Source organism: Gambusia affinis, linkage group LG19 (genome assembly GCF_019740435.1).
Source record: "Gambusia affinis linkage group LG19, SWU_Gaff_1.0, whole genome shotgun sequence".
Taxonomy (NCBI): domain Eukaryota; kingdom Metazoa; phylum Chordata; class Actinopteri; order Cyprinodontiformes; family Poeciliidae; genus Gambusia; species Gambusia affinis.
Window position 1 is genome coordinate 10,931,263 of NC_057886.1, and position 26,108 is coordinate 10,957,370.

At 38.6% G+C, this 26,108-nt stretch overlaps 1 protein-coding gene across 11 annotated transcripts in view; it reads right to left on the reverse strand.

The window, feature by feature from the left end:
• The window catches only part of LOC122822447 (trinucleotide repeat-containing gene 6C protein-like), a 51,843-nt gene extending 26,350 nt beyond the window's left edge, over positions 1 to 25,493 (reverse strand). For 8 of the 11 annotated variants that reach the window (XR_006369149.1, XM_044101123.1, XM_044101119.1 and 5 more), the window contains exons 1-4: positions 25,364 to 25,493; positions 17,329 to 17,430; positions 16,095 to 16,116; positions 5,081 to 5,431 (exon numbers count right to left, since the gene is read on the reverse strand). Coding sequence is in view for 10 of the 11 variants with exons in the window: in XM_044101123.1 (XP_043957058.1) it covers positions 5,081 to 5,431; positions 16,095 to 16,116; positions 17,329 to 17,391 (436 nt within the window). In the remaining variant the exon portion in view is untranslated. Of the gene's footprint in view, positions 1 to 5,080; positions 5,432 to 16,094; positions 16,117 to 17,112; positions 17,226 to 17,328; positions 17,431 to 25,363 lie in introns of those variants that run through there. The other 3 variants (XM_044101120.1, XM_044101125.1, XM_044101127.1) reach the window with 3 other exon arrangements.
• Positions 25,494 to 26,108: the final 615 nt, after the last annotated feature.

Here is a 26,108-nt window from a genome sequence, read left to right on the forward strand (position 1 = left end):
TCCTGGCTTAATGAAGTCCCCGAAGGGCAGAGAGACTAGATGGTACAGAGCTGACAATGCATGCCGCCTGCCAGATGAACATCCTCCTGGATGGGAACATAGAAAACTCCCAAAACAATGTACTGCCTCTTTGTCTGATGATGAGAAAGTTCACATTGTGTTGATGTACTGCAGTCCCCCTAATGATCAATCAAAATGTGACCTTTTAAGGATGGCTTGATTTGATCGTAAAGCAACATCACAACACACAAGTCACTTGCTGAAATATGAAGTATAACAGCTTACATGCATGAATGAGTTAAAATTACTATTGTGGTTGAGGTCGGGAGCCGTAAAGTGAAGCCCATATTTAACACTAAATTGCTGCCGCAGTTCTTTGAAGCGGGCTAACCCGTTACAATTTACCATTAAAACTGAAGGCAGTACAACAGCAACTTTGTCAAAATACTGCTAATGCTTTTTTTTTATTTTTTATTAGTGTTGTAATTGCACCTTTCCCTGCATTTACAACTGCAAGCCTATTGGTCTCTACCCGCTTTACGCATGTGAAGACAGAAATTTCTGCCCATTCCTTTGTAAAATGATTCAAGCTGAACTGGACTTCATGGAAAGAGAAGGTGAACTGCAATTTACAGGTGTTACAACAGATTTTGAATTTGATTTTTGTCTAGACTTTGATGGCTCACATGAAGATAATATGATATAGACAATTATATTACAGTGTTAGTTGTATGTTTAAGGTCCTCGTTAAAGGTGAACCTATGTCCAGGTTTCAAGGCTTTTGCAGGTTTTACAAAACTGCTGCCAAGTTAAAAAGAGGATGAATATAAATGTCTGCACTTTTTATACTTTTATTTGTAAACAATTTGAAAATACTGTGTCCTTTTCTTTCCACTTCCCAATGGGAAGCAATTTCTAATTTAAAGATTACATTAAAATGTGTGTTTTGAATGTGACAAAGTCCAATGAAAAATCCTATGCATTCTTTATAGAAGAAATTTTTCTATACGTTCAGTTTTAGTATATTCTGTTTGACCTTAATAGAGTCTCATCATAACATTAAGAAAAATCCAAAGTATAACAGAGGGATATGCTGTAACTACACAACTCAGACATCTGGATTCATGTTCTCCTCTCTGTATTCTTTCTCTCCTCAAGGGCCGTCCTCAGCATTCAAGTTTACAATTAGCTTCTTTTATAACTCCTCAACATTAAAGTGCCCAGGGATATGGATTGTTGGCTAAGTGAAAAAAAAAAGGAAAAAAAAAGGAAAAAAAAAGGCAACATTGGAAAAAAGTATAGAATCACAGGAAGATTGGCATAATATGGAATGTGCGGTCTGACTAATAATGCCCACCCTAAGGGCAACTAGAAAGTGTGCAAGTTTTTTTTTTTTTGATACATTGGAGACGGAGGAGGAGAACGCGTGCGTCAGAGACGGCCGGGCTTCGCAGACAAAGTCAAGGGAGGAAAAAGCTGAGAGAAAGTCAGCCAACATAGAAAAACAGAGAGCGCGAGTGTCGAACACTTGTGGTTAACGCAGAGCCGATGTTTAATCACATCACAAGACATCCCAGACCTCTTTGAGGGGATTCCCAAGGCTCTTTTATGCCACGATCAGCAGACTTAAAGAGTACATCAAGTCTATCGTGCATGTACCCTCTTCTCCACCAGACAAGCTATTAACACATTAGCGGCACAGCTCTTGCACACATCGAGGCATGTTTACACTGAGAAGTCTTTTTGTTGTTCTGTTGTATCGGCAGCTCCCCACTGGTATATAAAAGTCGTTAATTATTTTACAAGCTATAAACAAAAGCGTTTTACAAATGCAAAGGCGGTTAGCTGTAAATCCTTTCAGCAACGCCACAAACACATTAAGACAAGAGCTGAGAGTTAAACAAAACCAGTCCAAGTGAAGCTACGAATGTCGTGCTGCTTCACTGCTGAACAAAGACGATGAGAGAAACATTTCCTCACGTCACTTTTGAAAGAAAAACTCATTTTAAATTATTTATAACTGAGAGACAGCATCATGGACAGCAGAGCATCTGGACATTGACACAAGGTCTTGGTCACCTGGTGGAAGGTGAGCCACAATCTGAGCCTTAAGTCATTTCTTGTAACAACGTCTCTGATCACTGCTAAACATAAAAAGCATCCCCGTAGAATGCTGTTGCCGCTGTCATAGAGCTGGTGTGTTCAATATCTAATGAAGCATCTTCCATGTAGGTCAAACACTATCAAACATCTCAACACTGAGCCAAGAATTCAGAGTTCAGCTAACATGCGAAAGGAAATGACTTCACTGCAAAACACAGAGAAAATGGAAGAAACAAAATTTCCTTGCGTCTTAAAATTAAATGGGAAGATTTAACATTTAAAATCCTTAGCATGTAATTCAATTATCAAGCAAAAACACTAAGACTCCACAGGCCTTCACACCAGATTAAAACTCTGACACACAAGTCCCTCTGATCTAGGAGGAAAGGAAATGTTTGTGTTGTTTTTTTTTTTTGCATATAAATACACAAAAAACGTATATCAGATTGGCTTTTTAAGACAACCACATGTAGGCGGATAATGAAACACAGAATCAGGCAGATGGAGAGAAAAGTGGAAAGGAGGGCAATGAATGGAGCCAGTGTGTTCCTACTGTTAAATATCACCACTAGGTCAAAGAGAGGAGAGGGCCATCTTTCTCTCTGCTGTGTGACCAGGATGTGACTAAGGCGATATTTACCTGTAGGGCTAACGCTGCATATTTTCAGTAGCAAGCTTATAAGACTGATTCAGGACGAGCAGTGGGAAAGAGTTAGGCTCATTGAAAACTGGAGGGAAGCTCCTCACTGTCGGTCTCTAGTCAGGAAAGTAGACTTCTCTCTATCCCAATGCAACACGTCGGTTCAAAGACGCAGAGAGAGCAAAAGCAGAGCCGAGTTGGGCTGCCAGAGAGGGGCGGAGAAAAGCAGCAGCTTTTACCGTAAGCTATGAGTCACTTCAGCCCACAGACCTGGACCTCTGCCACTCTGGCTCCCTACTTCTTTCTCTGCTTCTCTCGGTCTCGCCGAGGCAGCGGGCCAAGTAGCTCGTTCCGTATCGCTCCTCCTCCCAAACAGGAAACACTGAAGCTCAGAGCACAGTGCGAGGGTGTTAATCAGAGGAAGGAGGAGGAGGGGAGAGAGAGACGACGAGAGGGTAAACATTTCATCGCCATGTAAATAAATCTGCATTCACAGAATCAGAGGAGGAGCTGAGTGATGCCCAGAGACAGTTATAGAGAATTAAGCTGCATCACTCACATGACACAAAAGGCCCTGAAGGATCTTCATCAACACCAGATAATTATTGGTAAATAATTGACTATTATCACTTGGAAAAGCATGAAAGCAACAGGAAGGAAAACACACAGAGAGAAAAAAATAGCCAGCTGTGTTTACTTTTCATCTACTTCAATCCCCGTTTCTAAATCCCAGCCTGGCAAAGTGAGGAATAAACAGTGGCCAGCAGCACCTGTGATCCAAATGTTTCTGCAGAGTTTAACAAGAACAAAACCAGAGACAGAGTGGTAAACAAAACTAAAACATAACACATGGCACAGCAGATGTAGTCCAAGAAAAAAAACCCCCAGCAAAGTTAAATAGAAAGAGACCACATATCAACAGAGAGTCACTACTGTCAAAATGTGAGAGTTTAATCTAAGGAACAAAAATGCATCATCAGGGAAAGAAATTAGCACAAACTACTGTCAAAATGCAGGTAAAAGTAAAAGTTAAACCCCTAAGTCACATTGTCTGCACTGAAATATTCTGCTCCGCTGTTATAATCTGTTGCTCAGATATTTTTGCAGTAAAGTATCTGAGCAACGGCTAGACTGCTGCTAATTCCATTATCAGCAGAAGAGGAACAAACTCATAAAGTGGCAATTAAAGTGACCAACTCAGATGAGGCTCCGCTGCAGACCAACAGCCGTCTGGGAGACACCTGCGTACAGCCGTGCTCTGATGGTAGATATTAAATATGACGTTCAAAACAAAGAGCTTAGTTTACAAAAGAGAAAAAAAAAAACTCTCACTTTGACGTTTATCCACAAATGACAGACAGGAACCACAAAAAACAAACACGCTGCGATGCCAAACCGTCAAAAGAAAGCAGAGGGGAGCTAGCATTAGCCTGCCGTTTCCTCAAACTTTTCAGTGCGCACAGTACCTCAACACTGCAAGATGTGAATTTACTGAAGATGTTTTGCAGATTTATGTGCCAATTAACAGTTAGATAGTTGTTTAGAAATAAATAAAAAGCTCAAAGTTATGTGTATTACGTGGGAATAGTTGGAAATTTAATGTAGCTTTCAAAAACCCAGCTTGGAGCACAGAAGACTAATCAAAGAAGCAGAAAATCAGTCACTGTCTTCAGCTAATGAAATGTGTGAACTTAAGTTCACAGATATGTAAAGCACAAATCTTTCATTATATAAATGCATGCTATTTAAAAAAGGCTTACAAAAAGGGGGATTTTAAGAAGTTTTAAAAGAATATTCAATTAATTCTCTTATATGTGTGTGATTTAGCTATAAATCTGTTAAAATTTTACTCATATGATACTAGAAATCTTTCATGTGTAACTGTGTTAATTCTTTTAAAAAGAACAAAAAAAGTTTGAAGATTTTAGAATATTTTATATTTCTGCTCTTACCAAACTAATAATAGATGACCATGAAACCTTTAAAAGAAATTTGCTTTTTTTTTGTTATCCCAAAAAAATATTAAGCAAAAATGTGTGTAAAGTTTTAAGTAGCTGGCACGTATTTAATTTTAAATTAATTAAAATTTATTTTAATATTCACTTAAAAAAATATTTTAAATGTTATTTTTGTCTAGAAATGTAAACATTTTAGAAACAAGGTTTATAATGACAGCTTTAAGAACTGCAAAGATTTTATTCCACGTCCTCTCATAATGAAAAGAAATTGCAGCAATTCAGAGCAATATTCCATTCTTATACAGCAAGCATCATTCTGCAAGCTTATGCAGTATTTACTAATAGCAGAAGTGGAGAGTTGTCAAGTGTCTCTGCTGACCTGTGGGCAAGCTGGCTGAGGAGGAGGAGGTACAGGATGGAGAGGGGTTTATGGCTACTGTTGATGCTGCAGATTCACTAGTGTCGGGATATCCCGTGGTAAGGAGAGGCAGGGTCCCGGGAGGCAGAGGCTGGCCCCTCTTCAACAGCTGCTTCTGCTCCTGCTGGCGGAAGCGCGGTGGCACCTCTCTGGGCAGGTAGCGCTGCTGCTGCTGCTGCTGGAGCAAAGTCTGCGGCTGGCATCCGGAGGGGGCGCGCTTCCCATTTCCACTGCTTTGGGGTACGAGTGGGATGGCACCGGGGTTGGCGGGGAGAAGAGGAGGGGTGGGGTCGAGCTTGGCAGAGTCTGGCACTGTGGAAGTGGGGCAGGGAAAGTGTAAGTTAGAAGGAGGGAGTGCAAATATAGGATGAGCGGGTTAAAGGAGCGTTAGCCATAGACAGAGTTGCTGAAAATATACACTTGTCAAAATACTACAGACAAAAAGCAGGATGTTGGCTGTAGCACAACTTTGTTTTCCACAATATCTGACGGTCAAAACCTGAAAAAATATTAATGAAGAAAATAATTTAAGTTAATGCTCTTGCATACTTTTAGTAGTACAGAGCCTTTTAACTTGTTGCAACCACACAGTTCAAGGTATTTTATTTGGATATTGTATCATAGATATTAGAATTTGATAACCCAAATTAATTTATAATTGTGAAGTGAAGCTTTTAAAACAGGAAAGTATGTTTTGCATTTGTATTTAATCCCCTATATCAATACTTTATAAATCCACCTGCTCACATTTGTGGATATTCATCACTTTATGAATGGGATAGGAGACTTGAAATCACTTATCAAGTCTTGCAATAGGATTTCAGCTTGATTCAGGTCAGACTTTGACTGGACCATTTTGACAATATTTTTTGCTCTCAACTATTTCGCTTTAATTCCAGCTGCAGATATCGAGTGTTGTGCTGTTAAAACATGTTGGAATTTATTTTACAGCATTTCTTCTACAACAGTTTCATCTGTCTTCCCACCAACTATCCTAGGTTTCAACTACACTTAGTATTCTGCATGTGGGCCCAAAAAAACTATTTTTTTATTGAATGAGAAGGGTGTTTTCTAACGTGAAAAATTTCAGTATGTGCAAGAACTTGTACAAGCTCTGTATTTTCCTGCATGTTTTGTAAAAAATCTTTTAGCACAGCATTTCTTTACTGCCTTTTTATTATTATTTTTTTTTAAAGTTACAATTGAGCTATTTACAACTATATACAAATGGGATTTTCTGAATCACAGACCAGAGGATTGTAATAATCTCAATGTGGAAATGTAAATCATATATACACACTGCCTTTGGGGATGGCTGAGGACTCTCACTGCCCGAAGTGCTGCCTGTTCACAGATTAAAAGTGATAAATAGGTCAAGTACCAGATAATGGACTTAGACCTGCTTGCTTCATTATTGTGTGTTATTGTCTCCACCAGGACAGAGTTTTAAAGAGCGCCCAACCCCATCAACATAAGCTATTCATACTTTGTGGCAGGTTATAGCCCCAGAAACGATTACCTCTCGGCGCATGACCAAAGCTGTTAGTTATCAACCGCTGCCGTAGCTGCTGAAGTCAAGCGTTCATGTCCCACTAGCTTCAGTTACCCCTGGCAACAGAGCTGGTCTTTCCGTCACCTCTGACAAACCATTTTAATAGCCTATACTCAGAATAGATACGCTTAAGAACAGCCAGTCTGTTTCTGTTCTCTACAGACTCCCGAGGGAAATAAGTGCCTTTTTAACTTCTAAAACCTCCTTTATGTTGGCAAACTAGATGTGTCAACCTGTTATTTAGAGTCAAGCAGGTGATGTAAAGCAGCATCTCATACGTCCTTGAAATTGTCAAAAGCCTGCAATGTTTACAACACTCCAAACAAACACTATTTAGATAAATGTAAACGCTTTTCATAGAAAGCATTTTAAAGTAATAAGCTCATCCTGGTAGTTCAGAACTCTATAACCTTTGGAAATGATGCATAATTAATTCATGAGCAGTTTGCCCTTTTTTTATGAGTAATGTGCTTTAAATTCACTTCTCAGAGCTTTGAGATTTTTGTAAGCAGAGGTCTAATGTGATGTCTCAACATACTGGGAACAGGCCTTAAAGTTTCTCCTTTTTCTTTCTTCAAAGCCTTCCAATCATATGTGGAGCATGCAAAATAAATCAAAATCATGTGCAAAAGCGCTGTGTTTAATGGTTGGAGAGTAAAGTTAATAGAAATGTGATCAAACCAGACCTCTAGTCAGATAATTATACTCTGAATGTCCCTCGTTTCCTTTGGCATTTCTCTTTAAGCAAAAGTTACTTTTGTTTTTGTAATTATTTAATTACCAAGATAGATTAATATAGTTACTAATAGTTACATATTCTGTTGGAATTAGTATTGTGATTCTGAAAATACGTTTTCTTTATTTTTTTAATCAAACAACTCTCATTTCTTTCTGGAAAGTATACAACTGAAGTGCAACAACTAAGAAAAATATTTTGCCCTTCACATGGATTTTTGACCAATCGGAGATTGATGAAATAAATACTTCTACTTATTCATTATTTTTTGAAAATATTTCTTATTATCCACCAGTTCCCAGCTACCCCTTTTGTTGTGACTCCACACTTTGTTGCTCAAACATCCTAAATTTTTCTACTGACCCCGTTTTATCAGAGCAAACCTGCTACTGAGATGGCAAGGTTAACAGTAGCAGCGAGAAATAATCCTCTAGGCTCAAAACAAACTACATCTCTCACATTAGAAAGTCACGTCAAAAGGCATTTTTTAAAATATGAACATAACTTATTTAAATGAAAGTTCAATATTAAAGGAACTATGAAGCATTAGGCTGGTTTAAAGTCCCCTGCAGGCTAATTTACAGTACAATAATGCGTAGCTATGAGGTTAAGGGTCAGCATTAAACCATTCACGAGGATCAACTTGGGTTACCGAGTTAGCCCTGGATGGAACACATTATGGGACACAAAGCACAGAGAGTAATCGCCTCGGAGCATTTCATTACATAATGGAGTAATCTGGTAAAGTAAAATCTAAAAGGGATGCAGAAAAATGTGTTTAAAACCTATGTAGGCTGTACTTGTGAAAACCCAAACATCAGCTGGTCGGACGTAATGCGCGACGAGCCAAAATGGTAGTTGAGTGCTGGCCGAGGAGGGGAGGGAGGGCGGCTTTGTGAAACCACCAAGCAAAAAAGAAAAAGAAGGGAAAAAAAATAAAATTCTGCGGACTAAATTAGTTACAAAGAACAGCGCGATTCGCCATTGGCTGCCATCCCCAGTCTGTGCAGCGAAGCGGGGAATAAGTTGAGCACATGCGGTCCGCCAGTCACATACAAAAACAAAGAGTTATGTAATGCTGAGGCCCACGTTGAGGGGAGAGGGCAACATGGTGCAGTGGAACATGCAAACAGGGACCCATGTTTACTGATACATGAGACCAAATTCCTTTCTACTGATGTGTCGGTGGTACCGTGGACGCATGAGAAGAGGGGATTCCTATGTTTCTGTGATCTATGTCATTTCTTGCTTCTGGGTCCGTCTGCCTCTCACTGCAGCTCAGCGAATCATCAGATACTCTTGTGCTTCATCCCTCCCCACCTTTCTGTGCTCCCCTCTCTCCTTCTCCTTCATTCCCACCGACTATTATCCTCTTGTCATCATAGCTGTATTAAAGCCAGCAGATGGCTGCAGTAATTCCAGGTCAGTTTGCTGGCTTTAAGAGGCGATTTCCTAATAAAACAAGAGGACTCTGGGATTGCGCCACGAAGTATTAGTTATGGAGTCGACTGTTATACAGTTGGAAATCTCTGATGGATGACGTAGATCCTTCTGGAAGCTGGGAGGAAGAGGGGGACAAGGGGGAGGCAACTGAGAGCTCAGCTGGCCAATCAGGGAAAAGAAACGATGAGGGACAGGGAGGGTGAACGAAAGAGAAAGCTGGCGTACAGGAGGAGTGGAAGGAGGCAGAGCAGGGAGGATAAGCGATGAAGAGAACAGTGTGTGCATGAAAGTCTCCACCCCCCCCTTGTGTGCTCCTCTGTGAGCTCCCGTCTCACTGCCTGAAACCAGCTTGGCTCCAAATCCGCTTACAATTAGACCACTATTTGTCCTTAGCATGTTCCACTGCTGTGATTGCTTCATTTCAAAGAGCAAAACACACGTCTTGCACATTAAGACACTCGAATACGATCAAACCGATCATTATGAGTGCTACGTTATTAATAAAAATAAAAGATAAATCAGAACAAAAACAACACACTAGTGGAGGTTGTAACATATGAAGTGTGCGTCTCCCAAAGCCACATTTAGCTAAAAAAAAAAAAAAAATTAATTAAACTGAAATGGAGTAAAGCAAGAGATCAGAGTGAATCTCCATGACAGCCTATTTGCAAAAACACGGTCCTCAGCTGTGAGGCTGCACAGGAGAATTCCCAGTTCATCAAAGACGCACATCAAACGTTGGCCTTGGGGCTGTGTGTGCTTCACGCACAGGAAGACATCTCATTTTCAACTTTTAAAGGGATCCTAATTTTCTGAAAGAGAAGATGATAGCATGCTTGCCTGAGTGTTTAAGACTTTGTATTGACATGGGAGAGCGGGGAGTCTGAAGCGACATCAAAGAGTCGAATGTAGAGGGAAGAGGGGCGGGAAGTATGAACGGCTCCACAATCTCCTGAGTGGATGTCGCAAAAAGGCCACACGACCTTGAAGACGAAGGATACCCTCTGTGGATGGGTTTACGAGCGAATGTGCACAGAAGGCAACATTCAGAAAATTACTTGTTACTAAATAAAAAAATAAAATACTGAAGAAAATGGTACGAGATGCAAAATGTAAATATGTGCATCTTTACATATTTACAAAAGTAAATGATACACTGGAAGTAAAACTATCATCTACAGTTAAGCCCAAAATTATCCCATACTGAAGATTTTATTTATTTTTTATTTTTTTCTCCCCTCCAGGGGATCTTTTGTGAGCTCTAGTGTCCCTTATTTGAAAGTAGGCTGACAGGAAAGGGGGAAGGAAAAGGGGAAGACGTGGTAAATGTTGACGGGTTCGGGAACTCGACGGGTTTCGAGGACTCAAGGCCTCCAAACGTGGGTCGCGCCATCCCCTATTCCACTGCACCACGCCCCCCCAACCTGAAAGTTTTAGATTTAAAACTAAGACAAAACGGTTGCCTCTGATAGAAAATGAAGAAGACAATAACACAATTCGAAAGAGGGGTCAATTTGGGGAAAAAATACCTTTAATTTAACTTTAAAATTATCTGTATGCTTCTCCACCATTAATGGAAACAGTGATATTACAGCAATCAATGTGTTTTCATGATTGCTGAGCAGATTTCCACTGATGCAATAAAAATTTAACTCTGGTGATGAGCTCCAAGTCTTTGAGGTTGGAAGAACTCCTTGCCATCACCCTAATCTTTAGCTCCCTCCTTGAATCAAAGTCAAGAATATGAAGTGGTAAATAACATTACCACTTCATATTAGTAATATGAATTTCATTCAAAAGAACTATGTAGGTAAAAATAGATTTTCCACCTCCATATGCCAGGGTTATGAATAATTCTGGATTTTTTACAAAAATCACCTGTGTCACAGTTACCAGCACCCCTAAAAGTCCCTATAAAATAATGTAACTAAAATATATTTTCTACTTATATTTTACATTACTTCAAGTACACCAAGTTATGTTTATAGGGACATGCTGTGGGTAATTTGTAACTTTTTCTTGGCACATTTATTTAATTCTTATAGGGTTAGGTTTTGGAAAATGGGAGAAATCAACACAGAAATGGCTTTTCTATGAACATCTCAGTCTCCTACAGATACCTGTGGGGTGAGTTAGAACAATACGAGAATAAGCAGGACTCTGGAAGATACTTTGGACCACACATGTAAGAGTTTGCGCAAACAGGAATGACAATAGATCCCTCCTCTCCGAGTGTTAAAACCTTGCACATTGTATTAGGAAAAGACCAAGTCTTGCTCCAAAGGGGTTGTATTGACAGCAGTGGTACTATAATTGTGCCACTGGGGATCCGGGTGACATGGGATTCTTTTCCCCACTCCAGTTAAAAAAGGGTGTTTTCTGACATTTTCAGATTATATGATTTTTTTTTTTTAAAACGTCTTCAGCAGAGGTGCCAATATATGTGGCCAGCAGTGTATATAACACTTTCGCTGTCAAGCTGCAACGGCAAATCATCATAATTGAAGATAGCAAGAAAATAGAGACGTATGCTTATCAAATGGCTCATTAAAAAGTGGAGGAAAATCATCAAATATTGATGAGGTATTTAGAGGCTTTCATCTCCATCTTCCATGGGGCTTCAAAATATGAGCAGCAAACCTCACCAGAGTAGCCTGGAAGCTTTAATTACAACTGAATAAATGTGACACAGTGGTTCAAATGGAAACCCCTCCCCTCATCACATTTCACACAATGACTAATGCTATTCAGAGCAATTAATTTCTACCAGAACACTCAGTGTAACTCACTGTTATATAGGTCAGACTTCCAAGTCCTAACTGCACCTGAGTAGCTCCACACCATCACTTACACCAAAATCCATCTCTGCTTCTAGAGTGCCTCAAAATATTGTTTTTTTTCTTTTTACTTCTGCAGCTTTACGGGTCAGAGAGGCTCGTCTCCAAGACCCCTGCTTACAAAAGTCAGGTGCAGGACAGAAACAAAACTACTTTCCTGGAGTCATCACTCCCCTGCTAGTGCCCTTTGCGCTGACAGCTGTAGGCAGAGCAGATTCCTCTGTGTTTTGATTTAGAAGAAGCGAAGCATGAAAGAGGCTGGAATGTCCTGCCCTCCTGACCTGAGCAGCACCTGCTGGGCCTTACACCTACTCAGGCTGGAATAGGAACTTCATACACAAACAGCAAGAAACCAAAAGCAAGAAATTTTACTTGGTATTCTCTACATTGTATAGTAACAATTTAACTTTATTTTATTTTTTTATTTCAGTTTAGGATAATTTGGTACCCAAGGTTAACAAGAATTAAAAAACTTGTGCAATATGATGACAGTAGGAGCAAAACCACAGATGAATCCATCTGTTACTCCAGTTCTTCTACGAATATTCATTTATTTAATACATTTATTATACAACTGATTCCTTTGTTTAGATAAGACATGGGGAAGGGATCAGGCAGTAATGATAACAAAAGGTCATGTTGTATAAATCCCTATTTCATCCCACCACTCTATGTCAAACATAAACAACTGAGTGCAAGTCAGATAATATGAAATGTTAAATTAATTGGCTATGAAATGACAGCTGTAGATTCACTTTCTAACAATGTTATCCATGGCAATATGTAAATGTGTGCCTCAATGTGTGTGCATACTTCACTCTTCCTTTTGATGATCGCATTGAACTCTGGAATAAATAGAGGAATGAAGCTTATTGAAACCTAGAAACAGGATGCAGTGTAGATTGTTACGCCATGCCAGTAGCTGCTGGGATGCTGACCTACAATGTCACACAACAATAGACGATGGATGGGATCAAACACAGCAACACACTCACTTCCCTATTGTCACAGTCAAGCTTTTCATTTACAGGAGTATGTCGTCACCCAGCAGTAAACAATGAAATTAAATTTCAGGACCAAATATTATAAAAGCAATATAAGCCAGCAGAATAAAATCATATCCTGATGTTTACCAGCAAACCATGGGACTTTATATGATAGCCGAGCATAAAGTAGAGCACACTTGAAAAGTGGAAAGGTTTTGTTTAATTGTTTTTTTTTTTACAAATAAAAATTGTTGAAATGGTGCACATCTCAATTTGCTGCATCTGCACCTGCAAGTCGTTTGGGGCATGTCTCCACTAACCCTGCACATCTACAGACAGATGTTTTGCCGACTCTTCTTTGTCACTTCAGTCAGATAGAGACCAACTGAGATAAACAGTTTTCAAGTTTCATCTGAACTGAGCTCCTTCTTAGACTGCAGCAACGCCATTACTCATCCTATTCCTAAAGCGCTCCTTAGGTCTCTCAGTTAAGGTGTTTAGCCGTTGGTTAGCAATTTTGCAGTTGTGTCAGATTCTTTCCATCTTATAGAGACATGTTCGACTTTATCCCTAACTGTCTGCTGTGCTCCTTGGGCTTTAAGATGTTCTTTGTTCTCTAACAAACCCTCTGAGGCCCTCAAAGGACAGACGCATTTATGTTGAGATTTAATAATACGCAGGTGGACTATTTTCTTATTCTGTGATTTCTGATTAGACTGGATTTTATTCAACAGATTAAATGAGGCTGAAAACAAAACTAAAACAGTGTTAAATGCTTTGTTTAAAACGCAAAATTGAAAACCAGGCGTTATATTCCATATGCACAACCTTTGTGTTGCTTTGTCACAGCATTATTGAAATTTGTGGTTGAAAAGTCAAATTATCAAAAACTCTTAAAAGTATATATAGTTTAGCAAAACACTGCATTACTCCCTTCTTTTTGGCTTCATAGTAAGAAGCAAAATAAAAACCATCAGTTGATTAAATTACCTCTTTAGTGTTGACAAGGTGTGCAGAAGCTTGTTAATGATGCAGGTGTGTGAAAACATGGAATAAACCAAGACATGCAGAAGATTAGAACCTGAACACTGGGGATAAGGATCGCTGTGCAACAATACATTCTGCAGCAGAAGCTAATGAACAGCAATCAGTTCAATACTCCGGATAATGTTTGAACTCATGTCAACATCTTGGGTGTTTTGAGTGTTTTCGGAAAAACAGCAAGTAAGAAAAAGGATCTATATTAGACTGTTACATTAAGGGACTGGAACAGAGAGGCAGCATGTGTTTGCATGTCTGTTACAGAAGTGGGCCAGGAGAAACAACCCACAACGGGCCCCCTCAGCTGTGTCGGCAAACAGGAAACTGGAGTTCAGTCTCGGTTTCACGTAGCTCCATCTGTTTCTTTTGCTCTCGCACACAGTTTTTTTCCTGCTCCCTCAGATCAACCTGAGCCCCCACGTTTCAGCATTCACCTTCTCTTTGCTTCACTCCAAACAGCAAAAATTTGGAGTGAATTTCAACCTTTTCCTTGCAGCCCTCCCTTTCTTCTGCTCCCAAGGTGGGCCTCTCTGCCAGACCAGACAGGAGATGGAAGCATTATTAAGATGCTTCGGGTGCTGCTGAAAATCTCCAGAGGATGGATGCATGTTTATTCATCCCCCACACTTTCCTCATTGTCCTAATTAGCTCCCAGACTACTCTAAATCACTATCACAAACAATCTTTATTTTTAAGTTGCTAGTCCAAAATATAATTCATCTTCAAGAAATCTGTTTTTCCTCAAGGTTTAATGTTTTTCTAAATATTGTTAGTGCTGTGTTAACTGTAAAACCCAGGCTATAGCTAACGATTACGTTAGTAAGCGAGTATTTGACGATTAATCAAGTAATCGGATAGAAAAAAAAAAGGCACAGTGTGCAAATTTTTCATTTAACTACTTAAATATTTTAGTACAATAGTAAAAATGCATAAAAATTAAAAATAATTCAATTCCTTTTTTAAATAAGACAAATGTTTTGTCTAAAAGAACAGCTCAGCCCTTTCTGCAATTGACTTTTAATTTTTTGATTAACTGGTATGTAATTAGACAGCAAAAAAAAAGAAAGAAAAGAAAATAGATATTTCCGTAGAGATTGGAAAAACTATAGCTGACAGAAAAAAATCCATTCAGCTCCAGTTTTACATAATATCCTGATTAGAGGATGCAAGATAATTAGGGCCAATTTAATAACAAGTGAAACCGTATCAGTAGAAGTAATAATTGGAGTATTCTTTCTTTCACTTGTCATTTGGTCTCATTTTGGCTCTCACAAACGTCTTCAGTATTACATAATATCTACAGGGCTTTATCCTGAGAATGAGACTTTGTATCCAAGTAAGATTACATAAATAAATACAAAAATAACTAGTGTGAATACAAAAATCAATCATTAAAACCATTAACCATTTCCTTCCCCTCTCTAACATAAAAACAATTCTAATATTAGGTCATGACATGTTGTGTTTCTCTCAACCTAGGTTTTCAATAGTTATTTACTAGAGAGAGGCCTTTCTTTGCTTGAAACATGTAATATAATGTAATAAAGACACAAATAAGATTTCTCCTAGCTACAAAACCAGAGTTTTAACCACTGTAACAAACACTGGTCTGAACGGTAGAATTCACTGCTAATTTTGTTGTATTGCTGTTAACAATTGCCTGAAGGTCTAATCAGATTTTTCTCCCCCGTCTGTCCTGAAAAACAGAGTCCAGCTCCAAACATGCTTGCTCAGCCCAATAATAGGATTTTCTTCTTTTTTTTTATTTTTTACAAACACTGGCCTGAGGAGACGAAAATAAATACTGAAGCTTTAACAGAACTAGAGTTCAAAACCTGCAACCTAAGCCCACTCTTCACAATGTCTTGTAAGGCAATTCCCTTTATGCATTTGTATTGTTTATTATTTGATTTATTTTTCCTTTTATTCTGAGATTCTTTCTCACCTCCATTCTCCTAGGTAAGCCTGTGGAGCCAACAGGGAGACCTGAGGAGGAGCTGCTTCATCCCTACGCTCCTTATTAGTGTTGCATGGGCACCTGGCTTCCACATTCAGCTCAGGTGGTTCAGACCACCTGGCTCCAGATATTTTCATTTTCAACTTAAAATGTTTCACCTTAATTCAGCTTCATGCTTTTTATTCTCACACAGCAGAGATAAGAGATCAAACAGTGGCTCTCTGGGATTTTAAAGCACCTCTATCTAAGGAGACAAAAATACAATTTATTATCCTTAAAATAAGTTTGCTTCTTATTTACAAAGGTCTCAAAGCAGAAAGCATAGTAGACTAAATTTTTCATGTGTAAAGACAACAACATTTTGCTCTAAAGGGTAACAAAACAGGCTTATGAAACTAACTAAAGTCAAATTCAAACACTTACCTTTGGTTATCTGTTCTGTGGTCTGCAACAAAATAGAAAACATGAATGAAAATTTGACCTACAATACCAAAATACAAATATTTCAAAGAATTGGATTTATGCAAAGCAGAAAGGCAAGTGTGACATTTACTGTCATGTTCATATCAAGTGTGATAAGAGCCAAGAGACAACAGGAAAGAGAAAAATAGAAAAACATGCAGAATGCCAGGTGAACATGTTCCAAAATATTTGATTTTTTTGTTTAATTAATATTACATTCAAACATAATGATGTGCATCTTTAAAAAAAAGTTAGCAAATTATAAAGAGTTTGTCCTTCATTTTATCAGAAGAAAATCAACCCTCTTGATACAAGAACTTTGTAAAAGCAATATAAAATGGGGAAAATATAAAAGAAGGTGAATACTTTTTATAGGATTATAGTAATAAATGATGAGGGGAAAATGTCTGTATATTACACTGTACTTAAAATGCAACTGTTACAAGTTATGTAGCTGTAATGATTACACCTGTGTGAACCCAAGACTTGAGCAATCAATGAATAAATGAAAAGAAACACATGAGATGTGATGTAAAACTTAAATGTCTTTTTTTTATCCCAAAAAGACGGTATAAGTTTCATAATTAAACTATATTTTACAGTAAAAATTATATATTTAATTAAACTGAATTAATTCACACCACCATAAATGAATTTTGTGGAGAAATATTTAATGAGTTTCTCACTCTATCTGAATATGGCTGATAAGGCAGCGGAGCTAAAATAGTCTGACCCTGAATTAAACCGAGGTCTTACTATGGTTTATAAAATCAGATTTTATTAAACAATAAGTAGAAACAATTAAAGCTTGAATGCATGAAGAGGTTTCATGTTAGTACTGTTATTAAAACTTGTGTGGCACAACAGGAAGCTTTTCAGTCTGGGTTTTTTTTTTTTCCGGTTTCTGATGGAAGAGTGTGCATGTTTGCAGCTCTCTCTGTGCACAGCGTGTTAGGTTATACGGTGACTCTAAACTGACCTCAGGAGAGAGGCTGCGTGCATGCATAGATGTTTTCTAAAACCCTGCAATGGTCTGGCGATCTGTCGAGGTTATACCCTGCCTTTCAATAGACGGGATAAGCCTCAGCTTCACTGTACGGGATTAAGTGAGCAGAAAAAAAAAAAAAAAAGCTGATGAATGAATAAACGAGGGGAAGAGACACAATTCAAAACAGAACATGGACTGGATGCTTACCTTTTTCTGTGCAGCTTCTTTCTTTTTCTTCTCTTCTTGTTTTTTCTTTTTCTTATCTTCCATCAAACGTTTTGCTTCTTGTGTTTTTGCTTCTTTTCACAGCTATAATATATAAAGACAAGAAAGGACAAAACTTATTCTTAACCACCTGCTGTGTTGACAAGTTCTTCACAGGACACCAGAAAATACCAGGGGTGTGTGTAACTTCTTTCTTACATTTTACATGACGGAATCAACACATTTAAAGCATATTTTAGTACCTCTGTGAATTAAGAAAATGCCAGAAATTGATGACAGTCAATGACACAAGCACAGCTTAAGAGAATTGTGCCTTTACAACCAGGAAAGAACCTCTAAGCTATTTTTATGAGCTCGAAAATTCAGCAGTTCCAACTGGCTCTTGTTGTGAATGACTGATGGAAGTTGTGGGTGGGCACCATTTCAAAAGGGACACATCAGACTGGTCAACCCACAGCTGACTGTCTCAACTAACACTAAGCCTGACAACCACACACACTGGGTGAGAAGTTAACCTGCTCTGTATTGGCTGCAGGCTCAGCCAGTGAGAACTTAATCTGCACACTATACTTTCTGCATGTTGTACAGACAAAATCCACACCTCTGCCCAGAGACATAAATGAAATGTTAAGTGCAGCCTTGCCAATGAAACAAAAATAGTTGCACAGATGTCAGATTTTGAGCTGCATGTTCAATTAGGTGGTTGCACTGTTGAGCCTCAGCGTGTTGAGTTCACTTAGCGACATTGTCCTTTTCTGTTCTCCAAGGTAAAATCAAAAGGGCTAGTTTGAATTCCCCACTTGAGCTGATTTGTCTTTTCCAAAGCAATTTTCTGTAAACTGTTTACATAAAATTTTACTTTGCCTTTTAGGACTGATAGTGGAAAGCTTTGCAGCCAACACAATGCTCCCAGTCTTTATTTTGCATTAATTCTGGGAAATCCACAGAAACAACTCATAACACCATTCGGAGTTATTGACATTAGTCAACCTTGCTGCTTGTACTGAAAATGACCTCAATAAGCAGCTCTAAAGATGAAAGTGCTACACTGTTGATTCACAATGAACGATTTCCAGAGTTTTAAGTCACTTCCAGTCCAGAATCTATATTGCAAAATGGAAAAGTAACATATAATTTAATAAACAAAATAAAATGTTTTTCTCTAACCCTAAAATGTGACATTGTTGAAGAAACCAGTCTGTTCTACCAAGACCGCGCTACTGCAGGAGATGGTGACGTATGCCACTGCCTGGCAACAGGCGCTCCCAGAGGTCCCAGTGAGCAGTCAGGTGGAGACGGACAGCGCCCTTCAGCGTGGTGCTGAAGTCAGTTTCATCCAATCGTGGGACTGGGCCAAGTAAAACAGATTCAGCTGTTTCACTTAAGTTTAGTTTTGTGGGAACTTTCGAATTCTCACAAAACTGTATGTATATGTATTACTGCAAAAACTAACAATTATTCAACTTCCAGATCAGACTTTCCAGCAAATTATTTAATATCCCTTTAGGATAAATGAGGTATTTTTGAGTTTGAAATGTTGACTAATTCTGGGAAAACATTCGCTTAAATGAAATCAACAAATTACAAATTTTATTATAATATTGATAAAGGAGATATTGCAAAAAATATCATTGTATGACCTTTAACCAACGCTAAAATAAAAGCAGAAAATGGGCACATTGCATTTTGATCCCAAACTTCCTGCATTTGATATCTGCAAAATATTTTGCCATTTTAGTTTGGAATGTTTGTCTCATCTACAATTACAGCCAATAATACGGAAATGTCTCCCATGCTCAACTCTGAACTCTGATCAGGTAGCTGTGGATGAGCTTTTATTTATCACTCAGTTTTGTTTTTTTTACAATCCAAATACATAAAGAAATACAGAAGCAAAACAGAGAACAACCTGTCAGCTAGTTTAGCAGTATTACACAAAATGAGAAAAAAAAAATAACCAGTAGTTTTTTGAGGTCAAAAATAATAATAAAAAAGTTAAAATCAAGATGGAAAATTTACGTACCAAAAAAAGCTTAAAAATTACTTGAAGACACAGGTACGTTGGTGTTAGACCAAAAGCTGCGTTGTAACTTTTGTTGCCACTTATGCAGAGGAGAGCTGCTACTCAAACCTATCAACAGTTTTTTTTAAAGCTGCAACAGGCTGATTTAGAACCTACAGCTGCAATACTAAATATAGCTGCCGTTGCATCAGTGAGGCTTTTGTCATGTAGGCAATAAGTGAGATGCTCCAGTTAATGTGAGCTGCTGTCCTCCGCTGACCTGGGAGGACAATCAATATGGGTACAGTTAAAGAAACTTTTGCTCCTCAAGCAAGGCTGAAAGATTAAACAGTTAAATCGTAAACATGTGCATCAATGGGACAAGTGAGCACATTTACTGATTGCCATACAGTCATGCAGTAGATTTTTTACCGCTTGCCAAGTTACAAAGACAAACTGATGGGTGATTATCAATAATTTTTTTTACAAATACACATATGGTTGTACCACTTTTGTTTTGAATTCTGCAGCTTTTTGATGAGCATAACCAGACTCGAATGGCGTTTCTATTAAATATAACAACTTTAGAGTATATTTTGATTGAAAGAGCTTCAGAAATATTTGTTTTTTGAAAATATATTTTTTAAAATGTTGATTAAAAAGACAAACACTTGTCTAACGACTCAATAAGACTTGCGCAAAAAGAAAAACAAGGCCATGGATTTGAACTCATATGTAGCAGCAGACTAATAGACTACGCATTATGAAGTTTTAATGTGGAAACGCTGTCCATGCGAATTCAAAAGCCAGCGAACTGAGGTCTGCTGTGGAATTACACTCTCCTGTCAGATCATTGGGATTACAGCTGGGTGTTCCTCTTAAAGTAGAAACACACTGCGATGACAAAGGACGGACACAAAAAGGACGAGAATAACAACCGAGGAGAGATCAAGGTGAGTCAATTACAGCCAAGCATAAAATTGTTTCAAAAAAAATATTAAGTGGAAGCGGAGAGCAAATGTGTGAACAAGTAAATGCCTTGCCGCTGCGCACTTGAGCAATAAAGATGAGGGGATTGACCGACAATGAAGCTGGTTAGTGTGGATGTGAGAGAGATTGGGGAGGGGGAGGGGAGGTAGACCGTAGACGACAGCAGCTGGGCACAGAGCCAGGAATGCCATCGCATGCCCTGCCAACGACGACAGCAACAGCCACTGCAGCTTTTGGAGATCATGCGAAGCGTCGTCCTCTGTTCGTCTGCACTTTTGGGACAGGAAAGCTCTTTCAACTTTCGGGTTTTCGCATGTAAAACCTCAGACACATAATGAAAAAGGGCAAATGTGTCACACGTGCCTTTATGTTGCGTGAAGGTTTAGAAGGAGGTAAAAAAAACAAAAAAACTGCACGGTAAGCAGTGACAAAGTCCCAGGGCTCTGCAAAGAGGATTGCACTCTATAAACTACTTGGAGCTATTCTCAGAGTGGTCATCATAATGCGTTCTAACTCAACCTAATGGCGTAGAAAAGGTGAAATGTAGGCATCAGTATTGCCTGTTCTGTGAAAATGCACTTAAATAACTTGTATGCATGCACTACAAAAACTTAACCTCAAGCAACTGAAGAAAAAACAAAAACCTTAGGTGACAACTAAGCAGTACAACAAACAACGGATATAAACATAGTCATTGAAAACACCTCGAAAAATATTGCACCAAAGTCACAAACTCTTATTTATTCTCAATAAACAAAGACACCCAGTAACGGAGCAGAAGCACTGCACTGCTGTTGGTGGTTAGTAAAAGAAAAAGTTCTGGATTCAATAATGTCCTGGCTGAGTTTCATATTCTTGCATTCATGGGATTTATCCAATGAATCTAATTTTGTCTCATAGTCAAAAACCATTCATGTTAGTTCAACTGCTAGCTGAAAAATCGTTGCTTCTACTAAATTTCTAGTTAGTAATTCTTTACATTGTCAGATTTAATATATCTGGCCCTTTATTGTGTCTCAGTGCAAATGAATGACTATGTATTTACAATGAGTGCCTGTATTGTGGCAGATCTATATTATTAGTATCTATTAAAATCAAAACTGGATTATCAGACATAGACAATGGTCGGACAAAGCTGTAAACTCAAAACAAAACAAAACTGTTGTGGAACATTTTCATACAACCTACAGAGTTGCAAAGTTTGCATTTTTCTTCTACAACTGTTGAGTTTGGCAAGTAGAATAAAGTTCCAATTTAGAACAAAGGTTCAATCTGGACCTAAACCAGGCTCTTTTTGGATCCATATTGCTCCAAAATTTCTGAACACTGACATTATTAAAGACCAAAATGTTGATTTTTGGGATGTCAAGTTTCACACTTAAACATGGAAGGATGGAAACATTTAGGTAGCAGGAGAGGAAATCAATTCTGAAAACACAGATCTATGCAGATCTGGAGAATACCAAAATAATTTGTCATGCTTTTCCAGACTAAGTAAAAAAAAAAGTCCATAGTAATATTCTTCATGTAAAAGAACTTGCAAATCACTGATTTGATGTCCGATATGTAAACACACACAAAAACAACTAATCCCTGTTTATACTGGCAGTGACACAAGCACTGGAAATAACAATAAATAAATTGCCTTTTTAGCAAATCAATGAGTAATAACTACAAATAGCATCTGAGTATTTCTTCACGCTCTAAACTTGAGGTTTCTCATTTTGTTCAAAGCAAGACCATCATTTTCAGACAGGCTTATGGATATTTAGAACCAGCCAAACCAAATGACACAATCCAACCAAATATCCCTCAGTTATTCAAGCAAAAGACCATCAAGGGTTTTAAACTGAAAGTTATGCTATGACCTAATCTGTATTATAATCACAGCATTTAGCGGTCTGGTTTTGTTATCAACCCCCTCAGCCCCTTCCTTTTCATGCCTCTCTGTGAATAGACACTGCCTCTTTCACAGGCTTTGGTTCCTGAGTGGGGCCCCCTAACCCAGCAGTGAGAAAAATAACCCGGGTGACCCCTTCTCTTAACCGCCACCTCCTCAAGACCAAATTTAGGCTCCATGACACATTAGTGAAACCAGCAGGAATCAAAGCTTACATTAGTTTGCTCTCTTAATGCGTAAGAGCAGTGGCATCCCCCAGCAGGTATGTTACTATCAGTGAGTCTGCAGCTGCCATTTTTTGCTCCAGTTGTTTGATTGATGATTATGCTATTGGCTACATCACCCCCTAAACACTGGCTTGCAGTTTCCAGAATTCCTATTAGTAGCAAACATACCCAGAATATCATTAACTGTCTTTTTTTTTTTTTTTTTTTATAGACCAGTCTTCTTATTGGGGATTTTGTCCAAGTAAATAGAAAAGTAAAGAAAAACTGAATTTTTAAATCAACCAAATAGTTTTCATTTATTCCAAAATTATTTTGATTTGATACATGTCCACATGCTTTATTCTCGTATTATGTCCATTTCATTAGACAGCTGGCTTTAAATAATTAATGAGAATCTGGTACAGTATAAAAATCACCAAAAAATAATGTAAAATCTTAGAAAATACAGAATTCTTAGCCACCATCTCAAAATTTACAATGTCTAAGCATAATAGATAAACTAATGTTTAATGATTAAGTACATGAGTTAGCAACTCACGATCAAGGTGTTTGAGCCTCGTGATGCTGCCAACATTGTCCATGTCACAGCAAAATGTTTTCGCTCGATGAGGAAAACGGCAAATCCACACACCCTCTACATCAACATAGCTGTGGACAAGATCACTGATGCAAGGCTGGGTAAGTCGGGGATTCATCGTTTTGTATGTTACTTTTGAAATCAGTGATTCCTGTGGTTTGTTGGCAAATGTTTGAGTGTGCCTAGGCCTGACCCACTGTACTTGGTGCTAGAGTGGCTAACACGAGTAACAGTTTAGTCCAAAGCCTTTTCTGCTAAAATAAAATCTTTAGTGTGTGTCAGATACAGTACACATTAGATATTGATCTGTTTAGCTAACATAGGACTGTGTAGCAGACAGGCTTCAAGGTGTAGAAGTTGTATCAGTACTGTCATTATGCTGTACTTGGCTAACGGGAAGCGTGTGTTTGTGAGACGGGCATGCACGTGGTAGCTCGGCTACCACATAGCATGGGCATCAGCCAATGAAAAGCGGCCCCTGTGGTAAGGTCCATGGTTGAACTGGTGGAGAGAAATAATTGACCTGTACTCATTATTCACACACTCCTTGCAGCATCAGTATAAATAAGCATACACTCATGGTATGGCATGTGACATTTAATAAAATCAAGGTATACTACGGTTTTCAAAAAATGTAAAATTTTGAAATTGACTAAAATTACCATGTAGTTAAGGAGAAGATAGAAATAGTGCCAGGATAATCAGTTTTGTCCAGAGTGGACAAAACCCTGGATAAAACTGACCCTCCTCCTCCATTTGCTTGGCACTACTTATCAGCAGGCTAGAATAAAAAGAGTAGTGCCCCTGACCCTTCCCCAACAATAACAACAACAACAAAAATCTAATTTGGCTGTACAGAAATTCCATAAATATCAAGTTATCATTGCAGACCACCTGACTAATCAACAGGATATGAGCTCGTTAGACTTTAGTTATTCTCTAACAACATGAGTGTCAAATTCCAGTAATCAAAAACCAGTGTCCTGCAACAGTTTGATGTGTCCCAAATTAAACACACCTGAATCCAATGACTATTACCTCCTAGCACTTCAATTGAGTCCTGCTAATGATCTAATTACGTGACTCAGTCTACTGACACAGAGAGTCATTAGTAAAAGTTGCAGAACACTGAGAGGACAGGAGTTTGACACCTGTGCTCTGCAATGAACAGATCTCAATAACTGATCATATACTACACAATAATCACATATATTTACAAGATAACTAACTTGATGGGTGGTTAACTGAAAATTTGGTTCAGGTCTGTCAAAAACTTAAATATAAACAATATTCAAAACTAACATTTTTTGAACCAGAAGAAATGTTTATAAATAATTTTTTTCATGTAAGAAAGACAAGAAATCATGGACTTTTTACTCAACACTTTGCAGAATTAAGGATAAATAACCTAAATATTTTTTGGATTTTACTGACTGTTGTAAACTAAGACAAATATTACAAAGTATATATAAAAAGTCTTTTAATATTTAGTGCCTGGTATAGACCATGCACAATGGGAAGTCGAATTTGCTTTTATCCCTTTTTTGCATAAAGCCAAACTGCAGGACATGCGGGGTTAAAGAGTTTAGAGGCATCATTTCTCAGGGATTACACAGAAATCTAATGCTCACACTGACAAGACAAAGAACTAACAGCAGATTTCAAACAAACGCAAAATGAGACACTCGGGTTGCAATGCACTAAAGAAACAGAAATAGCATATTTTGGTTCTTCCGCGCAATTAAATTGAGAGCTGGAAGTAATCAATTTACAAAGTGTGGAGCAGGGGATGATGCACGAGCAAAGGTTCTTGGTGAATGAAACTGGTAGTGGTATGTGGACATAAACCCTGTAAATAAACCGGGGCTAAATGGGTTTAAATCTAATCACGTGATGCACAAAGCACATTTTGTGCGAAAGAGTGGCGATACTAATGTCCATGTCGGGTCTCCCGCAAAGCAACGCAACGGCGGGTGTCCCACCGACGTCTGCCACCCAGCAGCAACAACACAGTCGCCCTTCATTTTGCCCCAACAGGGGAGCTTGTTCGGTTCGTAAGCAAGACGAAAATCGACTTTCGAAACTGAGATGCTGGATGCAACGCAAACAAACACCTACGATATCGACAAAGTTCGTAAAAGCTGAGAACCCGGTGCAAAGACAACAGTGATGTCACAGTGGGCTGAGCCGAAGATATTTCCATAAACACTCCGTCCAAAACGATACGCGTCAAAGTCTTGCATATCTGCGCACTAAGAACACCGTCAAAAGTGCGAGGGGTTGCGTTCTCGTAGCACAGAAAAAAGATACGCAAATCCTACCTTGAAGCGCTCAGTTGGTTCTCATCGGCGGCGGAGCTTCTGCAGCCATTTTGTAGTAACTAACCGGAGCAGGGAGACGGTTGAATCCGTGGTAACTGGGGAAGGTGGGCGGGGCCACAGGGTGCCACGTGATCTTCAATAACAAAACAAACTGGACTCGTTTCACAACGCTCCTCCTTCTCCGGGGTTTCCATGACAACTGCAGCTCCTTCATCACTAGCCCTGCTGCCGACGCTCTGCATCTTGCATCAGCCTTCCCACTATATCACCAAAGAGGAAAGTAGGCAAGAGTAAAAGTCAAAGTGACGTGTCCACTAGATATAAAGAAATATAAGACTGTTTCATCTGCGTTTGCAGTTTGTACAGTAAGGAATGTGTATATTTGCTGTCATACCAACAGAGGGCACAATTTAAATTGTGCTGCAAGCCAATGTGTAGTAGCATCTTACTCATCCACTGAGTGTTTTTTTTTCTCATGGCGTCTATCTAGCAGGGTATAGACTACTACATTAAAGAGAAATTAGTTACGGGAGGTTAATTCCATATGAGCTGAGTGTTGCTGTCGCAGATTACAAGATGCAGAGGCGCTTGATGTATTAAACCCAGTGAAATCGTTTTCTTCTCTCACATTCTTGTGCATGGTGTTTCAGTCGGAAAGTGGGGAAGAATCACATGAAGGTTGTTTTACAATCAAATGTTTGTCATCCACATATTGTTTTCTTTGACAACCATGTCAATTAATAAC